The sequence below is a fragment of the Brachyhypopomus gauderio genome, chromosome 11, assembly GCF_052324685.1.
Source record: "Brachyhypopomus gauderio isolate BG-103 chromosome 11, BGAUD_0.2, whole genome shotgun sequence".
NCBI classification, from domain to species: Eukaryota; Metazoa; Chordata; class Actinopteri; order Gymnotiformes; family Hypopomidae; genus Brachyhypopomus; species Brachyhypopomus gauderio.
In genome coordinates, this window is record NC_135221.1 from 21,280,971 (window position 1) to 21,300,984 (window position 20,014).

The following is a 20,014-nucleotide window of genomic DNA, read 5'->3' on the forward strand; positions in this document are numbered from 1 at the left end:
CTGAACACAAGTGCAAACCCCAAACGTCTCTGCTGCAGGCCTGACATAGCGCCCCAACACAAGCTACGGGGGAGTGAGCTTCAGCACGTTCAGTAAAAGAGGGTCTGCTAATGGCTGATTAAGAACGGAATACCTGAAGCGGTCCCAGGGACGAGGCGTGGACGTGGGATGAGGCGTGGACGTGGGACGAGGCGTGGACGTGGGGCTCGTCCGTGACCAGGGGGATCCTGTCGGAGGAAGTCTTGAGACGGAGGACCGGGGACGAGTGAAGGTGGCCAACGATGAGCAGAGAAATCGAGGTTGTTTTGGAACGTGCAATCGAACTTTGTCCCGGGTTTTATGAGCAGAAGAAGCTCGAGCTCAGATAGAGATTTGCTATGAGCAGCCAACAGCTACATGCAATTAGGTGGAGCAGATCAATAAGCTCGCGCAGTACCATAGCAACACACGCGTTCTGCGTTTATGGAACCCCACTGACGGAAAGAGAAAAGACATAAAGGGGTGAAGGGAAGGCGCGTTGGATTTTCTTTCTAACTGCAAAATATATTCATGCGAAATTCTCTGGCAAAGGACGCTTTGAAATCGCTGCCTGTGCCATTCTGAATTTGATTTGGCTGCTATAGATGAACTGTTACAATCTGAATTTGATAAAGATCGATTGTTACACACGTTCTCTATATTGCAAATGAATGAAACATGTCTGGGTAGCCACCCTGCTATATATAGAGCCCCGGCCAGGAACAGCTCAATCCAGAACATGGTAAAGACACATACTGCATTACTTTATGAGGCTGCATAATTATAGTGTTGTCGTTGCCTCTCGAGAGCCTTTACTGTATGAGAAACCGGCCCCCAAAAAGACTATTTAAACGCAGCTCTCACACAGCAGTGTTCTTGTATGCCTCCCTGTTAGATTATTCTGATGGCACACACCCGTTTCCATAGATAAACATTCATTTACATAAACACGGTCTCGAGGAGGAGACAGCGGTAATGAAGATGAGAGGCACTGAGAAACATGGTGGAGGATTTTGGAGAGATACGTATGGTGATTAGGCCATGGGATCAATAGGAGATTCATACCCTCCATGTCACGACTCTATGGGCCTGCGCTGTATTTGCTTTGCCTAATTCACGGAAAACATTTCATAAATATCCTGATGTGGCTAACTGTGAATCATGGCTGGTTTGGACCGAGCACCTTGGCTCATTTGCATATATCTAATTGGCTTCTATTCACTCTATTTCCTTGTAAGTGGTCTTAGCATTCTGAGGTTCAGAACCACAGTGTAAATGGTGGTGATCACTGAACTGGTAATATGCTAATAACACCTGACAGGTACTCTGTAATGACCCAGCGTTCGGAAGCTGGAGTCTGTAAACATCTTGCTGTGTGTTCTTTATGAGTCCACTATGTCTAAAGATGGAAAAGAGGCAAAGAGAGCGTGGGTACGTGTTTCTTCAGGCCACTGCTGTCAGGTTCTTGTGTCTGGAGATCCAGATATCCACTCTCCTTTACCACTCTTCTGCTCTCCTGTTCATGCACGCTGAAATCTTCGTTTCAATAGCAGTTTCTCAACTGCCATAATGCAGAAATGGGCAGCAGGCAAACCTAGTACATCTACATGGAAAAGGCTGTAGGCTGACATTAGTAGACTGACATTAGTAGGCTTGCATTAGTAGGCTTGCATTAGTAGGCTGGTATTAGTAGACTGGTATTAGTAGACTGGTATTAGTAGGCTGACATTAGTAGGCTGACATTAGTAGGCTTGCATTAGTAGGCTGGTATTAGTAGACTGACATTAGTAGGCTGACATTAGTAGGCTGACATTAGTAGGCTGGTATTAGTAGACTGGTATTAGTAGACTGGTATTAGTAGACTGACATTAGTAGGCTTGCATTAGTAGGCTGGTATTAGTAGACTGGTATTAGTAGACTGGTATTAGTAGGCTGACATTAGTAGACTGACATTAGTAGGCTTGCATTAGTAGGCTGGTATTAGTAGACTGGTATTAGTAGACTGGTATTAGTAGGCTGACATTAGTAGGCTGGCATTAGTAGGCTTGCATTAGTAGGCTGGTATTAGTAGACTGGTATTAGTAGGCTGGTATTAGTAGGCTGACATTAGTAGGCTGACATTAGTAGGCTTGCATTAGTAGACTGGTATTAGTAGACTGGTATTAGTAGGCTGACATTAGTAGGCTGACATTAGTAGACTGGTATTAGTAGACTGGTATTAGTAGGCTGACATTAGTAGGCTGACATTAGTAGGCTTGCATTAGTAGGCTGGTATTAGTAGACTGGTATTAGTAGGCTGACATTAGTAGACTGGCATTAGTAGGCTGACATTAGTAGGCTGGCATTAGTAGGCTGACATTAGTAGGCTGACATTAGTAGACTGGCATTAGTAGGCTGACATTAGTAGGCTGGCATTAGTAGGCTGACATTAGTAGGCTGACATTAGTAGACTGGCATTAGTAGGCTGACATTAGTAGGCTGACATTAGTAGACTGACATTAGTAGGCTGGTATTAGTAGGCTGACATTAGTAGGCTGGTATTAGTAGATTGGCATTAGTAGGCTGACATTAGTAGGCTGGTATTAGTAGGCTGACATTAGTAGGCAGGTATTAGTAGACTGGCATTAGTAGACTGGTATTAGTAGGCTGGCATTAGTAGGCTGACATTACTAGACTGGCATTAGTAGGCTGGCATTAGTAGACTAGTATTAGTAGACTGGCATTAGTAGGCTGGCATTAGTAGGCTGACATTACTAGACTGGCATTAGTAGGCTGGCATTAGTAGACTAGTATTAGTAGACTGGCATTAGTAGGCTGGCATTAATTGCTTTGGAGCAGATTTGCTTGGCAGCTACATTTTAAGCACTGAGGCATCTTGCCAGTGAAAACAGACAATGGAAGGTAATCTGTGGATTTCTATGGAATTGAAAATGGCCTGTTTCTTTATTTTAGAGACTCCATCTGTTTCTGTTGTGCAGGATACACACGCAAACACACACATGTATTCAAGCTTCTGTACCTTGTCCAAGTGCAAAGCCTAAATAATGTAATACGTGTTTATTGCATTATGGAACACATGCTGGGGCACATGGCTGATTAAACCAGACGAGGAGATGATCCTCAGTTCTCCACTTGATCCAACAAACCCAGCGGTTCTTACTGTTCAAAACCACATCGCTTCCCCATGAGAGCAGCCACGTGCCAGTGCCTCGCCCGCTCGGAATCACCCCCCCCCCCCCCACACGTCACGTCAAAGGTGGGGGTGGAGGAGTGTGTACCTCTAATATAAGCACCACCCCACCCCCCCCCCCCCCCCACCCCCCCACCCCTCACAACACGCCGCTCTCCGGAACCGGGGCGAGGTTGCCATGGTGACGACCAACCCGCGACATCGTCGTGTCCGGAGGTTCAAGGTGCACAAGTGCTGAGGGTCGCTCCCCAAAGCCCCGGTTGTCACGCTGCTTACACAATAGAATCGGTAGCGAGAGCGTGGACAGGAGTGGATTTGTGCTGTGAATATAAACGGAGACACCCAGAGGCTTTTCAAAAGCACCTCTACCCCCCCCCCCCCCCCCAACATATCACTGATTGAATCTCCAGCTTTATGCTACCCCGAACCCTGAAGTGGTCTCTAAACAGAACTGAAATGATCTCGGACAGTCGAGGAAAGGCATCAGAAATGAATACGACAAACAAGGAGAGAGGTCCAGAATCTTATCTGCTTGATTGGACTCGTGTCTCTCGTGTGCACTCTGCTTCTGTTCCGGCCTCAACAACGGTCCAGACAGGATCGAAAGAACGACAGTAACCACTCACGGTCTTCTTGGATCACTTACACAGTGCTCTAATCACTTCCCTAAAACGCACGTTACACTGCATAAGGCAAAAGGCATGATATGATGATACATGGGCTTGTAGAGAACCACCAAATGGGTCATAACTGACCCGAGCAAATCTGACACCTGCTGATATTTCTGATGAGCATAATCAGTTATTGACACGGTTAAACACTGGAAGTCACTCGTCAATGTTCACCATTGTTAGATGACGTGGGAGACAGTGATCTCCCGTCAGCCAGTTCCGGAGACGAAGCCCTAACTCACCAATATCTCAGTGAGAACGAGACAAGTAAGTACAGCTTCACTGGTTTTACATGTCATGAGTCACTCCTTCTGATACTGATGCTTGTCTTTTTCATAAGTGTAGCAGAATCTTAACATCCAGGCAGACACTACACAGCAGGGAAGGGCCAGATCATACAGTCCTACCACATACGCTGGATCCTACAGATAATACAGTCCTACCACATACGCTGGATCCTACAGTCGCTTTCACGGCCAGACGTTGCATTTGCTTCAGTGATTTGTCTTCTGCACAAGATAGTTAATGGTATTCTATCAAGCGAACTTCACAACCGGTTCTCTGCACCGAGCACAATGAATCACTATTAAACAAGGGAGCTGAAAGCTTTCATTTTCATCTCATTCACATTAGTGTTATCAAACTGGACAAGTAAAAGCCTGCAGAGAAACACTGTATTTCATCTACAAATCCATCTTATGGAGTGCAGCTAGTTCTCATTCACTCTTAAAAACGCAGTTTCATTGAGTAATTAGGTTCAGCGTGACAGAATGAGTAAAGTAGCACACCTTGCATCACACATATGTTTAGCTCTGAGGCTGTGCCGATGCTTTGTAAACTGCCAACAGTTCTTCACAGAGGCTATTAATGAAAACGTAACCGTGAGCTGTCCATGGTGCTAGTATTATTGCAGCGGCTGTGATCGGTCGCTTAGACCTAATACAACTGATGACAATACTGACCTTACTCCTAAACTACGATGGGGTGTCAAGCAATTGCCTGATATTACATGCATGGTAATAGCGTAACAATGTAAGACTTTTCCTTGATACTACGACAGGCAGAAAAGGCTTAAATATACACGCGCAAAGCTTGGTTTGCCATGTAAACCACACACTTCGCTGCCGGTGCAAAGAAATTGCTTATTATAGCTCACGTCTATTGACTTAATGACTTTATGACATAACATATCACGCATGCATGAGGTGTCATTTTAATTTACAGCCGGGCAGAGAATGTTGCTTTTTTAATCAAAAGCACTTAATCACTTTACTCAGAAAGAAATACATGCATCTTACCTTTCATCCAGTCCAGGACTTGCCTGGGATTCCATTTACTTATAGGTTCCATTACCAGGGCCATAATCGATGTCACAACGTCTTCTGAATTAATATCAAAGCAAACAGACCGTTCTCACTGGATGGGGTGGAATTAGTAGTCGCATTGGTAAGCCGTTAGAAAACGCTGAGCGCGAGCGTAGCACAACGCTGTCATTCAGAGGGACTGGCTGATTGAAGCTTCTATGAACAGGATGCGGTGGTGCAATCCACGCACGCACGCGCTCCTACCTATGGACGGGTGTGCGGCTCGCGCCCTCCGCGCCAGCCAGAGCTCTCGGCTGTAGCCCGCTGTAGAGGAGTGAGGTCGTTCAGCGCGAGCCAGTGTAGCAACCCCTCCCTCTCTCTCCGACACGCCGCAGCATCACTACACGGACCGCCAAGTCAGGTCCAAAGAATGATGCAGCAGCAACAACCGTGCTTAGTCCACGCGCAAATAAATCAATCAATAAAGTAACACGAATGCAGTATACAACGTTAAATAACTCGATATTTATCTGCTTGGTAGCTGTGTACCTAAATGAAAAATACTTGGAAATGAAAAAAATAGTTAGGGATAACCTATTAATCCGCTTCAGATTAAACGATAGTCATAACCCAAATAGTTAGAGAACTATAAAATGACTATACGAATCTAAACCTGTTGTATAATGCAACTACTGTTTCACTCACTCGGTAAAAGTAAGTTTATAGAATAACGTCAAATTTGTGACACACAAAATTACCTTAAAGTTCCGAAAGATCGGCTATTCTGTGGATACTGTAATATGCTAGTGTTTTCACTAAATTACATTAAATGATTTTACAACAGGCACGTTAGTAAAGAGTAACCCTTATAAAAGGATTATGTATTTCTTCTCTGTAACCCAAATAGAGAAACAGCACAGTTCTTAACCAGACTACTACATGTGCCCTAGAGCTCCAACTGCGACCCCTGCTGTGCATATAGTGCACTGACAATTGGTTACTATATTATTTGTGCTATTCTGTGTTCACGCAGTTTGAAAAGTTATAATGGTTCGAGTTAGGGAATCAGCATGCAACAATTAACATATTTTACTGGTATGTCTTTAATATTTTAGAGTAAAAAAATGTGTGTCGTGTAAAATAAAATTATTCTATTAGACGTATTGGTGATCTACATTTCTTCAAGTAGCCTAACTAAGCATAAGAAGCCTGCACGCTCTATTATCCGTGTCGTCACAAATTATTCCCTCCATGAAACCTATAATTATGTTAGGCTTTCAATACAAACATGCCATGTTCCCATTCGTTTGTGAGGGTTTTGAACTCTGATGGCAGGTAAAATGATTCTTACATTAAAGGAACATAAAAGGAATAAAATAAATAAAGAACAAACAGAATGAGGAAATAATGCGCTCACATTTTAAAACCTAAGAAAAAAGCTATTATTATTATTATTTAATAATAATTTTATAATAATAATGTCAGGTGTAGCGGTTTTGGTAAATAATAAAATAATACATATTTTAAACGATATTATGAATGTAGGGTAATTTATTATTCAATGAACACTAAGGAAATCTGCATATCTTTCTTTTTGAGTTACAGAAATGATCACTCATTCTCCATGTACGTTTACAAGACAACATTCTTTAAATACCTATCATATTTTTTTCTTTCGCAAGGATATTGATTTACCACACTACTGCATGCTGTTATTTCTCTTAAACGATGTGGAATTGAGATATTTGCTTCTTTTAGAAATGACCTCCCTCCCTCTCTCTCTCCCTCCCTCCCTCCCTCTCTCCCTCCTCGTCTCCCCACAAAGTCAATGGTGGGCGGGACAAGAGCGCTCAGTTTCCACTCGGTGCGGATGTCACAGCCCGGACCTAGAGCGCTGATTGGCTCCTGTCTACTCCTACGTCACGATCATGATTAGAATTGATGATCGGACGTTCTGATTTCATTGTCTGGCGAAGGGACTCGTGAAAAAATCTGCTGAATTCGAGCGGCAGTTGATTTGTCAACAAAAAGGTATCTATAATATTTAATACGCTCCACGATTTCACACGCTTTCGACGAGACTAGGAGGCTCCCATAAATAGCCCGGCTCATGTATTTTCACCAGCGTTGGGTTGCAAGCGGTGCAAATAAAAGAAAAGTTTAGCCTGCTGGATCGAGCTGGCATGGTCCTCCCGGGCCTGGATCGCCTTCTGCTCAAATGCGCAGCTGCTTCCTCAAATCCTGCTGCTTTGTTGTGATGGGATCTGTCCTTAATGCTTTTCTGGCTCGTCTGATTTAATACTGAAAGTTGCGTTAGGCTTTTCCATTCAGGATTGTGATTCCGGTGGTGCAGTTGTACCCTTGTGCTGAACTGGGAGGGAGGATCCGCGTTTCTTCATCAATTCTAGTTTGATATGTGGGGATTATTTCACACGCTCGCCATGCGCGCTGAGGGCTTTAAAAGGAGGAAAGACACGAATAACCCTGCGATACTCTCTCATTAGGGCTTTAAACGAATATTCAAAGGCAGCATTAGAGTTACTGACGCGGACGGCAACAGAATAAAAGTGTTTTTTTTACTGCAAACCTACAAAATGAGCTGCTTTATGGGGAACAAATGCAGCCGAGTGACCGGCGGACTGATTTCTAAAGTGCTGATCAACGTTTCCACACACGGTTGTCCGTCTGAGCTGCGATACAATGTTTTTAGCATTTGGGCTAAACGACACACTACCGTATGATCTCGTGTACCGCTCACCTTAACCTGCCCTCTCTGTATTCACTTCAATGTGAACACGAACAGCTCTTTTAGTTCTTTTATATAAGCAGGTTTTATCTGTCCGAAGCACAAGGCCTAAAATATTTCCTGAAACTCGCTCGTTTGTTTTTCTCTCGAGCGAAGTGTGTGTGTGTGTGTGTGTGTGTGTGTGTGTGTTTTACTTCATAACGTATTTGTGTGGATATCGCCTACACTGTTGTGCAAAGATAGAAATGTACACATGGCCATAGTTTATATATTAAGTAAATGAAAATGAAGCCATTGTGTCAAGTCTGAAGATGAAAATACATTTAGCACCACTTTTACGCAATCTTAGATTTTTTATCTAACTTTTATAAAGTAAGTGGCTCACAGGTAAAGAATAAAAACCAAACAGTTGTGGCATTTTTAAACTCTTCTTCTCACTATTGCAGTCCTTCGTAATGTTGAGGTTGTACATTAATTAGATGAGCAGAGCACTTCTAACCAGTGACATGAGCTCTCCTATCATGTTGCAGGCTCAGTGTGACCAACTCCTCAAGAAACAGTAAGTCATCTGCTCCACCCAGTGTTTCATCATGCCAAAGTGTAAGAAACTCTTATCTACAGAGAGCACTACAAGATGCTAGATCACACAATCTTGCCAAATCATCGCTTGGCATTCATAAGTAAAAAAAAAAAAACAACATTAAGGAAGTAAAAGGGAGTTCATCTGTGGTGTCACACATGCTGAATGGCTTGGCTGAGAGGCGCACAGAAGAAACCCATCCAAGCTGCATGTTAGCACTCCGTTAGTCGCCCAGTCAGCCGGACGTCTGGACCTCCCCTCGGTCAGGCACCAGAAGCATGGAGACATGGCAGGAGAAGCGGAGTGTGCACACTGTAAGTACGTCTGAGGAACGTCTACATATGCACGTACAACCCAGGTTGAGAAAGGTGTGCTTGGGTCTATGGTGATTCAGAGTACATTATTATCAGTCGGCCTTAACTACGAATGAGATTTGGCTGTTCAGTATAGGTTAGCAGGGTTGCCAACTCTCACGCAATGAGCGTGAGACACACGCATTTGACACGCCATTCATCCGATTTCTCACGCTGAAAAAAATCAGTGCTCAGTAGTGAACAGCCAAGTGATCAGCTGTGATATTTACCTCTGTAAAACGGGTTTTAGTAGCGTTTTGTTCCATGGTGTCCTCTATTCCTCAGATGAATCTGCGGTCAGTGTTCAGTGTCGAACAACAGCGTATCCTGGAGCGCTACTATGATAATGGAATGACCAATCAGAGCAAGAGCTGCTTTCAGCTCATCCTGCAGTGTGCTCAGGAGACCAAGCTGGACTTCAGTGTGGTCAGGGTAAGCATCTTGGACAATAGGAGTTGTTCATTTTAATGCCTTATGTCTTGGGAAAGTGGAAAAACTTTGCTGTTGTATCTCATCTGTAATAAGACTTGTAATAAAAGCTCGAGTCCTTCAGTTTTGGACACTTTGAAATTGTGCGTGACGGCAAAATAACTCAAATGTTCCCTCTCGTCAGCCGCTAGTTTGTGGTGTCGTGAATGCGTTTCGATGCTTTTCCATGTGTGTCTTTTCAGACATGGGTTGGCAACAAAAGGAGAAAGCTGGCCTCCAAGGCGGATAAGAACGGAGTGGTTGGCGTCCCTAACCACGGCCTGGGCACGGCCGGTGGAGCCCTGGTGGCTGGTTCGGTGTTGACGGCGGACCTGTCTGCGGTGCGGGGGGTCCAGCGTGCTCCTGCCCCAGCACACCTCCTCCCTCCCCCAGCCTCCTGTCCCTCATCGTCCTCGTCCCCCCCGTCATCCCTCTCGCCCCTCAGCAGCGGGAGTGGGGCCAACAGCAGCGGCGACGTCATCGTGACGGGCACGTACTCCCTCCCCCGCGCCCGCCTCGACCCCGCCTCCCACGGCAGGGCTGGGGCGAAGGCGGCGCCCCCGCACACGGAGGCCGACCCGGGTCTGCACGCACGAGCGGCGCCGCGACCCGACGCGGCCCCCCTCCGCTCGGCCGTGGCCGCTCTCCAACGCAAACCCCCCCACGCGCCCACGTCCGGAGCCCCGATGCTCGGTCCGATGAGGAGGTCGTTCCCGTCCCGAGACCCGGCCACCGTACCCCCTGGCTGGGCGAAGCAATACGGGACCTCGCAGCACCAACCCTGGCCGCCCGCAGCGCACCAGCAAACCCCGGCCACGCACCGCAACCCCCCAGCCAGCTCCCCGGAGAGCGGGGTCAGGATCCAGCAGGTGTTCACCATCGCCGGACTGGCAGAAGGCTTGCAACGGCCACCCGCTGGAACTAGTCAGGAGCGAGGGGCGAAAAAGCCGTGGTCGCTCGACATGTCGGAAAGCTTCTCTATTGCCATGGAAACGGGCGACGCCGACGACGAGTACTCGAGGGAAGAGGAGCTGGCTAACATGGGCGCTCAAATCCAGCTCAGCAAGTTCACTGGCAGTGGTGCGGTGGAGAACACCAGGAACCTGGCGGGCGCTCCTTCTTTGCTCGATAGCCGGGGCATGTACACAGTGACCGAAGGTGGCCAGATGGCTATTGATTCCCCAAACTCCGTCCAGTTTGGAGAGAAGGGCTGCCAAACCAACAGCTCCTTACTAGGCTCCGCCCCCCGAGGCAGCTACCCATTCAGGCTCATCTCACCGACTCCTCCTCACCTCAAGGTACGGTGAAATACTACAAAGTTTGCTCGTTATTATTAGCATTGTTTGCGATATAATTGAGCATTTTAGAACACACCACATTTGTGTTGATTGATACGCTAGTGGCTTTCAGCTGATTCAGACTCTTCTGACCACACCGACTCAGTCAAAAGCTTCATGAAGTTGTGCACGGGGCTTAGAGGTCTTTAAAGGAACAGATCATGCAAATATTTGAACACGTCTGTAACGAAATACGTAGCTCTTGCAGCTGTTCATGGACTTCAGCGAGAGTAACGTTGGGGTTTCACTCAGTAGAGTTGAGAGATAGTTGAGGGAAATGACAGGTAGATTAGTGTGAGATTGTTGTATGTTTGCAGTGTACTCATAAACCTTTATATGTCTTCTGCAAGGCAAGTAGTATGACGGCACCCTGGCTGCTGAGTAACTCCCGTAAGAGAACAGTAAGTGTCTCCATGTCCCCTCTGGTCCTACGACAACTGAACTCCTCAACTTCACTTGGTAGGACAGGCAGAGCAAGATGATAGCAACACCGAAGTGGTAGCTTCGCTTTTCAGTTAGCATACACTGTGTGTGTGTGTGTGTGTGTGTGAGAGAGAGAGAGCACTTTGCTTGCACAGCTGATGAAGGACCTCTCTCTGAAACATCCTGTTTCTCTGGAAACTTTGTCTACAGTTTTTGATATCTATGCATTTTAACTAAGTACCCTGCAGTTACTTATCTGGACAATATATGCTGTCTTGATGTAGTTCCAGGATAGAACACAGTTTACTGACGTGGACCTACACACTCTGAAACGCTACTGGGACAACGGCATGACCAGCCTGGGGTCCGTGTGCCGAGAGAAGATCTCTGCAGCAGCCGCTGAGCTCAACGTGGACACTGAAATCGTTAAGGTCTGTAGGCATTAAAGCACCCGCTGTGATCGCAGTCTACTCCTGCATACTTTTATCAGAATGGAAAACTATAGGATGTCTTTATTTACTATTTTACTACTGTATATTTGTGCATTTTATTTTCACGGCGTGTGAGGGTGAAAGACCCCGCGCCGTGGAGGAGAACGTACGGGAGAAGGAGATTTTCACCTAGAAAATTTTGAAATATAATATATCGATGAGATAAAAGGGTAGAAGAAACACCAGAGCATCTTCCGAGAACAAAACCGAAAGTTTATTTTTAACTGCAGCCGAAACTGAGCGGAACTTCAGCAGTGCACCGGTAAGGCAGAGCAACTGCTCTGTGTTTCTAACGGCAACGGAGTAGCAGCGACCGGACAGTTGTTAGCAAGCGCTAACACAACAAAACAACAAAAACAACAAAATAACGGTGCCGATACATACAACTGACAACAGACAGACGGTTAAGGACAACATCACCCAAAAATGAAAAAAAAAAACGGTTTCCAACGGCCATTTGTTAGGTAGAACTTACTTCCCGTAGAACTTACTTCCCTACCTACCAAACCATTGAGACTGTGTCTGTTAACCGTGGCAGATATAGGAATAACAGGGCGATATGTTTTAAAAATCTAATAAAATTAAATAATCAACATGAAGTGAGCAGTAATATTAAGCTAAACATTAGATCACTTGCATCAAAAGCTGTGATAGTAAACGAAATAATCTCAGATAACAGACTAAATGCACTCTGTTTAACAGAGACATGGGCTAGAGTAGACGAATATGTAAGTTTTAATGAAGCAGCTCCTCCTGGATACAGTTATGTTCATCAGCCCCGTATCACAGGGCGTGGAGGTGGAGTAGCCACAATATATGACACAAATATAGGTTTTACTGTAAAACCAACCACCTCTATTAACTCATTCGAAGCTTACTCAGAATTTCTTAAGGAATTTGCTGAGTTTCTTTCGGAATTAGTCCTAACAATTGAAAAATTTGTAATTGTGGGTGATTTCAACATTCATTATGAAAATAAATCAGACCCACTGAAAACCGCATTCAATTCCATCCTAGACTCAATAGGTATAGCTCAAAATGTGACAGGACCTACTCACCACTGTAAACACACCTTAGACTTAATACTTACTTAAGGGTTAAACATAGAACATTTGGCAATTATCCCCCAAAATGACGCCATTTCAGATCATTCCCTACTGATATATGAAATAGCTTTATACGATGTACATCAGATGCGCCATATAAAAACCACACGCACTATCACATCCGACACTGCAGCAACATTTATAAACTTACTGCCAGAGCTACCGAACACTATGCCACTGCAGCCCAATGAATTAGAACAGGCAACACAACAGTTTTATTCCACACTCAGCAATACCTTAGACAGTGTAGCTCCAGTTAAAACAAAATTAATTAGGGAGAAAAAGCTTGCATGAAAGAAAAAAAAAAGCTTGCGTGGTATGACGACCACACTCGTCTTCTAAAACAGGCAGCTCGAGCAGCGGAGCGCAAATGGAGATCCACCTCACTAGAAGTGTTTAGAATCGCATGGAAAGACGCCGTGGTCAAATATAAACATGTCCTAATAAAAGCTAGAGCCTCATATTATTCGACACTAAAAGAAAACAACAAAAATAACCCTAGATTTCTCTTCGCGACTGTATCAAAACTAACAAGAAATATCAATGACACTAGTTCTAATACGGCACTTACACACACTAGCGATGAATTTTAAAACTTTTTTAGTAATAAAATAGATATTATCCGACTACAGAGTCATAATACATCACAGCCTAACCTCCAATCCAACCCCAGTAGTATATGTATTAGTAACTACACATCCGAAAATATTACTGAGCTAAATGGCTTCGATCCTATATCGCAAAAAGAGCTCACAACACTAATTAGTTCGTCTAAGCCTACATCATGTATATTCGACCCAGTTCCAACCCGTCTATTCAAAGACCTACTCCCAGCTATTGCAGGGCCCTTAGTTAATATGATTAACTGTTCCCTTAACCTAGGATATGTGCACAAACAATTAAAATGTGCCGTAATTAGACCCTTGATTAAAAAACAGAATCTCGATCCGCAGATTCTAGCCAACTAGAAAACACGGTAGGTATTAAAGGAGTTGCACTCACCTGGTTTAGATCATATCCGACCGACCGCTTCCAACGTGTAAGTGTTAATAATAAAACATCTAAATCTGTTCAGGTTAAATATGGTGTTCCACAAGGGACAGTCCTTGGACCACTTCTATTTACACTTTACATGTTACCCTTAGGCGAGATTATGCATAAGCACGACATCAGTTTCCACTCCTACGCAGATGACACCCAACTATATTTATCGGCTAAACCCGATGATTTAGGTGTAAACAGTAAAATCGAGAAGTGTGTAGAAGAGATAAAACATTGGATGGCGTGTAACTTTCTAGCACTAAATCCAGATAAAACTGAGCTAATAATAGTTGGGTCTAGGGCAGCGAGAGACAAGATACGTAATGTAGCATTAAATCTACATTTTTTTACTATAACCCCCAGCGCAGAGGTAAAGAACTTAGGTGTCACAATAGACCCAGATCTCTAGTTCGATTCACACATTAATAATATAACTAGGGTAGCGTTCTTTCACTTACGCAACATTGCTAAAATTAGAAACATATTAAATACTAGTGATGCGGAAAAACGAATCCATGCATTCATATCCTCTCGCCTAAATTATTGCAATAGTCTTCTAGCTGGATGTTCTGGTAAATCGATAAACAAACTCCAGCTGGTTCAGAACGCAGCAGCGCGAGTTTTAATGAAAACAAAAAAATTTGATCACATTAGTCCTGTACTATCGTCATTACATTGGCTGCCAGTTAGATTCCGTATTGATTATAAAAAACTTTTATTAACATATAAAACACTGCATGGCTTAGCTCCAGAGTATCTTAGTGAACTTAGTGATCATTATAACCCAGCACGTTCACAGGATGCAGGGTTATTAACTGTTCCTAGGATCAAAAAGATCACAGCAGGTGAAAGAGCCTTTTCTTTTAAAGCTCCACAACTGTGGAATAATCTTCCTGCCTTTATTCGGGACTCAGACACAGTCTCAATGTTTAAAACTCGACTAAAGACTTATCTGTTTAGTTTGGCCTTTGAATAATCTGTTACATATTTACCACATCACATAGCTTTCTTCTCCGAGGTTCACCTGGGGAGTAACACTGCAGTTGGAGCCTACAATACCAGTATCATCACTCAGACACGGAATGAAAACCTGGCGTTAATCATAAGACATTTACATTGACAATATCAACACCCAGAACTTTCATTCTAGTTACCTTATACTTAGCCTGATTGTGTGATTTGTTTGTAACTTGTGTATTTGTCTGTATAATTTGTTTTTGTGTAATTTGTGTGTTAACGGGCCGCCCAATGGAGGATGGGTTCGCTTTTGAGTCTTGGTCCTCCCAAGGTTTCTTCCTATTCCCCACCATCTAGGGAGTTTTTCCTTGCCACTGTCACCTTTGGCTTGCTCATTAGGGTTTTGGACCCATAGTATTGTTAACCTTGTAAATCCTGTAAAGCGCTTTGTGACAACATGTGTTGTGAAAAGCGCTATACAAATATATTTGATTTGATTGGAATATTGAGGTTATCTGTAAATTGCCATTTTATATTAGAAACAACAGATTTTGTTCCCTCGGTTGCCAGCAACTTTGTGTTACCAGTCAGTAGTTTAACAGCATTAGCCTTCATAGCTACCATTAAAACTGTGTCATCCAATACTTCTTGTTTGTCTTGTTCTGGTAGACCTGGATCGGAAACCGCAGGAGGAAGTATCGACTGATGGGAATTGAAATCCCACCTCCCAAAGGTGGACCCGCGACCTTCCCCAAAGTAGCCAGCACTAATTCTCTGTCACCTCTGACCCCCGAGGAGGACGAGCCCAAGTCTCTCATGTCCCCAGAGGACTGCGATCAGACCGATGCCGTGTCTGTCGGTCTGTCCGAGGGTAGGGGGGATACTTTTCTCAAGTACATAGAGCGTCACTGTTCCCGTCACACGTGTGTGTGTGTGTGTGTGTGTGTGTGTGTGTGTTTTTGCTGTCTCTGCACTTTTTGAATACGTTTTTAATTAATTCTTTTTTCACTCTGACATCAGATATTATTGAGTTTTAGTCAGTGTTTTCCCTTTGGTCTTTAAAGATGGAGCCAGTAACTCTTTCCTAAAGGAGAATGAGGACGGGACAGATGGTTCAAATAGTCCCGCCATTGCTGAAAACGTGGTAGGATGGGACTTTCTTTTCTTTCTTGCACTTTTCTTTTTGCACGTGCTGTGTCGTGAATTCTAAATATTTTCCCTCTGTTTGTGCTGCTGTGAAATATCTGCACAGAAGATTGAAATAATCGATGAGGACGATATTGTCGATGACGACGATGATGACGACGACGATGTTGATGGTGACGTAGTGGCCACAGATATGGAACAGTTACATAGTCTCTTGGAGTATAAAGTAAGTTCAAAGGAGGCAGCTCATGGTTGTGTTCTCTTTTTCCTCAAGTTTTCTTTTGCACCTGGACGAAACTTTTGTTTTTATTTGTTTTTACTTTGCATTTCTTGCACTCGAGGTGTTTTCAATTGTTCCTCTTGTGCTTCTGTTTAGCCTCATTTCACTGGGTTTGTCCTACAAATGCACCCTACAAATACACAAAGTGTGTAAATGATAAGGTTTGTAGGTAGTATGCTTGTTGTATATTATTCAGGATTGACTACTACTGTACACTATTAAAGGAAAACAGTGTTTTTTGGAGGTGCAGAGTAGTGTTCTAGCACTCTGGATCATAAGCTACATATCACAACAACTTCCTTGGCCTACACTGAAAAACAATGCCCATTGGTGACTTTTATTTTGGAAATCCCCGGCTGGGTCAGGCGAATGTTGATTGAAAGTTCAAAAAACGCTTACACGAAGCGGAGTCTCTCGCAGTGCGAGCGGAGAGTCAAACCTGCGTGAAATTGGAACAGCTTTAATGTATCCTGAATTCTGATCCAGGCACTGGTTCCTCAATTCTTTATCTGGAAAACTGATTGTTAACTACACAGATTTCCTTTTTATTCCCACAGACATATAGCCGCGCACCCCCCGCCCCTCCCTCGAGCTCAGCACCCCAGTGCCGCATGGCCAGTCACGCCTGAAACAGTGCAGTGCCACTCAGCTGTAATCCCCTCTCTAAATGAAGCTCTTTCTGCTTGGCTGGCGAGCCGGCGAGGTCACCGCGCTCCGCTTTGCGCCGTTCCGGCCGAAGCTTCCTCCGGCTTTGCATACAAATCGGGACGGGAGCAAATCGCTTCCAGGAGCCCTATTTGCTGGGCCGAGTGGACTGGCCGCTCGACACTTTTTGGCTGCTTTTGCATTTTAATATCTGGCTTTTTTTTAATATATATTGGTTCAAGCCTTGACGTCCTAGGCTTCGCAAAGAGCTGCGATGGAATTTATTGGCATTTAGGTTCTAATAATTTGAAAATAATTGCAATTTTGGGTAGCATTGTGAAGTTGGAGCACAATGATTAATGAATGAGTTTTTTTAGCAGTAAATATAAACTTACTGTGTATAATTTACATGTTTTTCTGCCACGTTGCATTAATATAAAACTTACACTGGCCACTGACATGATGAAATTAACTATGAAAAAAAAAAAAAAAAATATATATATATATATATATATATATATATATATATATATATATATATATATATATATATATATATAATATATAGTTAGGAAATATGTTAGGAAAGATGCTTCTCTAATAATATTGCACCAATGTAGTAAGGAATTATTTTGAAAAATCATGTGCAAGAAGATTTAAAATTTAAATCAGAAAACACCTGATGAAGCCATTTCTGTCTTTCAGCATGAGGAGGTCCAGTACCTTGAGAGTGAGCTAGAGAACCAAAAACGGCAGTACTATGAACTGAGGACCTTCACCCAGAGCCTAGTCATGGCGCTGAAGAAGAGTGACTCAGACAAACAGCAGGTGAGCAAAACGCTGACACGCTGAGCCTCTGCCAAGGCCCACAACGGTGGCGAGGCGAGATTTCTGTGAGACTGGACTGAGATTTTCAAGTCTGCGTTCACCATTGTTCCACTGCAAAAGCTCCTTCAAAACATAGCCCAACGTTCTAAGATTACACACTGTGTTGCAACAATGATTAGCACAAATAAAACAACAGTTCAGGATTTTATTTGTAATAACATACCTTGACTTCACTTTTCTCACCAAGAAAGTGATCCCTCTACCGTGACATAAAATAGATGGAGCTATGAAACTCACAGCCAAAATTCTCAAATTGGTTGTGACATGAACCTATTGAATGTTATTACATAGATTTGCACTGCATAAGAGATGACCTGAACCCATGAGCGTGGCGTTACTGATCACAATGTCTGCTACTGCAGGAGCTGTTAGCCAACCTACCTCAGCAAGTAGAAGCAGACCTGGGACCAAGCCTGGAAATGGATGGGCAGGCTAGCGTTGAGATGACCTCCATCCAGAAGGATTCCTCTGCATCAGAGGAGGAGGAGGAGGACACGGAGCCGTTGTGACCGTTGCGTCTCCTCTCTGGTCCACACTTTGACTGTAGGAGCTTCTCAATAACTGCGAAGGATCCACTAAGGCCTTCTTTATTTTATATTGTGTTTTTTGTTTGTTTTTTTTTTTTTACCACATATCAGACTGTATTGTTGAGTGAATCCAGTCACATGTCAATAAACACCACTAACTTAGCTGTGGTCTCTTTTATAAGACAATTATCTAAGGCATGTTTGCATTAGCTATCTTTGTAGTTATATAGCCATTAGTTATCTTTCTGATAATCAGACTAGTCTGATAACACACTATAAATGAAACATTTTCTGTGTCAAGCCTTGTTGAGCCAGTCAAGCATCCCATACTCTTTCTGTTTAATTTCCGTGATATATGAAATGACAATTAAATTATAGATAATTCCAAAATATTCTTTCCCCCAAAATTAAAGCGCGTATGAGTCACAAACAGGTTAACCAGAAGAATGTATCCCCATTGAAGGAGCAGGAAATAAACCCAAACATCTCTGAGATGTTAGGAACACTTGTTTATGTTTGTTGCACTCTTGGACTTCTTTCTCATACGTTAATAGCATTGAAAGCCATGTATTAACTGCACTGGGATATTCATTAAACATTAAACATCAGTCATGCTAAAAACTGCTCTGCCATGCAGCTTTCATAGGCTAGTGAGCCAAGCAGCTCAGCTTAAAATGGCCCTCGGTTGTCGTAATGTTCCTGTTAATGTGCAGCTCACGCCAACCTAAACTAGTTATCTTTGTAATCAGATCTAGCTGGATAGTACTGGCCTCCTGAATTCAAGACTGGGTTTCATTACTACTGGTGGTGATTTTACTTCCCAGTGGCTGATCCTACTGCTGCCACTCAGATGGTTTTGAATACAGGCCTGAGGCCATACCACAGTGTAGGAGTTCATCATTCCTGTATGCAAGTATGCAAGAATTCTGGAAAATGTGCTGCAATACAGAATCATACACAGACGTGTGCAGTGTGTACCACTGCAGTCCTCTCTCTCTCTCTCTCTCTCTATATATATATATATATATATATATATATATATATATATATATATATATATATATATAAGTACTCAAGGTTAGTAAGTGCACTCTATATCTGCTTACTTATGGACAGATGGACAATGTCCTTGAGGTCCATGAAGGATCTTTTTTTAAAATGTCCTGTTTCTACAATTCTACAATTCTTAATATCTCTCTCCCTTCTCTTTCTCTCTCTTTATTTATTCTCTCTCTCTCTCTCTCTCTCTCTCTCTCTCTCTCTCTCTCTCTCTCTCTCTCTCTCTCAGAGAGATAGAGACAGACAAATTGTAGTAAAGTACACAATGTTTCCAGAGAAGCAGGATGTTTTTGACTGAGGTCCTTCATCGGCTGTGCAAGTAAAGTGTGTGTGTGCGTGTGTGTGTGTTTATATATGTATATACACAAACACACTTTGCAAGATGCTGGAAAAGCACACAGTGAGAGAAGTGGCAGGAATCATACAGCGACATATGCAAGGTGAGTGACCCTAGCCCTCAGTCCAGATGGGACAGCAAGGTTCCTGGGGAACCTCCAGATCCAGCCAGATCATCAAGTAGTGATGAACCAACCATGATAGACTAGATGCAGAAAAGGGCAGCGGTGACAGATGTGGCAGACCAAGAGATAGAAATATCCATGGGATGAATATAAGCAGTTATATAGAAGACACTATAAGAATATAAGAAGAACTGAAAGAAGAAAGAGAGAATGTGGAAGGTTAAAACTGACATTGCTGTTGTGATAGAGGAACCTCGGACTGTGACCCCTGAACTGGCTCCAGCAGACCTCAGGAGTAGCAGCATCGATCTCCGTCCAGAATA

General features: G+C 43.5%; 2 protein-coding genes across 9 annotated transcripts in view; one reads left to right on the plus strand and one right to left on the minus strand.

Annotated features, from left to right (window-relative positions):
* The window catches only part of LOC143527458 (connector enhancer of kinase suppressor of ras 2-like), a 59,348-nt gene extending 53,577 nt beyond the window's left edge, over positions 1–5,771 (minus strand). For 2 of the 5 annotated variants that reach the window (XM_077022688.1, XM_077022687.1), the window contains exon 1: positions 5,178–5,771. In XM_077022688.1, coding sequence (XP_076878803.1) covers positions 5,178–5,241 — 64 coding nt within the window. In that variant the 5' untranslated portion in view covers positions 5,242–5,771. The remainder of the gene's footprint in view (positions 1–5,177) is intronic. The other 3 variants (XM_077022689.1, XM_077022690.1, XM_077022691.1) reach the window with 2 other exon arrangements.
* A 1,304-nt stretch (positions 5,772–7,075) lies between these two features.
* On the plus strand, positions 7,076–18,458 carry hdx (highly divergent homeobox). 4 transcript variants are annotated; one of them, XM_077022684.1, is made up of 11 exons: positions 7,076–7,214; positions 8,460–8,823; positions 9,148–9,294; positions 9,534–10,628; positions 11,018–11,068; positions 11,375–11,521; positions 15,355–15,556; positions 15,750–15,829; positions 15,941–16,057; positions 17,462–17,584; positions 18,007–18,458. In XM_077022684.1, the coding sequence occupies exons 2-11, from the start codon at positions 8,788–8,790 to the stop codon at positions 18,151–18,153; spliced, it is 2,145 nt and encodes a 714-aa protein (XP_076878799.1). In that variant the 5' UTR covers positions 7,076–7,214; positions 8,460–8,787; the 3' UTR covers positions 18,154–18,458. The 4 variants fall into 4 exon arrangements, with proteins under 4 accessions (XP_076878799.1, XP_076878800.1, XP_076878798.1 ...); XM_077022685.1 differs by having other exon boundaries at positions 15,750–15,826; positions 15,938–16,057; XM_077022683.1 differs by having other exon boundaries at positions 15,938–16,057; positions 18,007–18,448.
* The last annotated feature ends 1,556 nt before the right edge of the window (positions 18,459–20,014 follow it).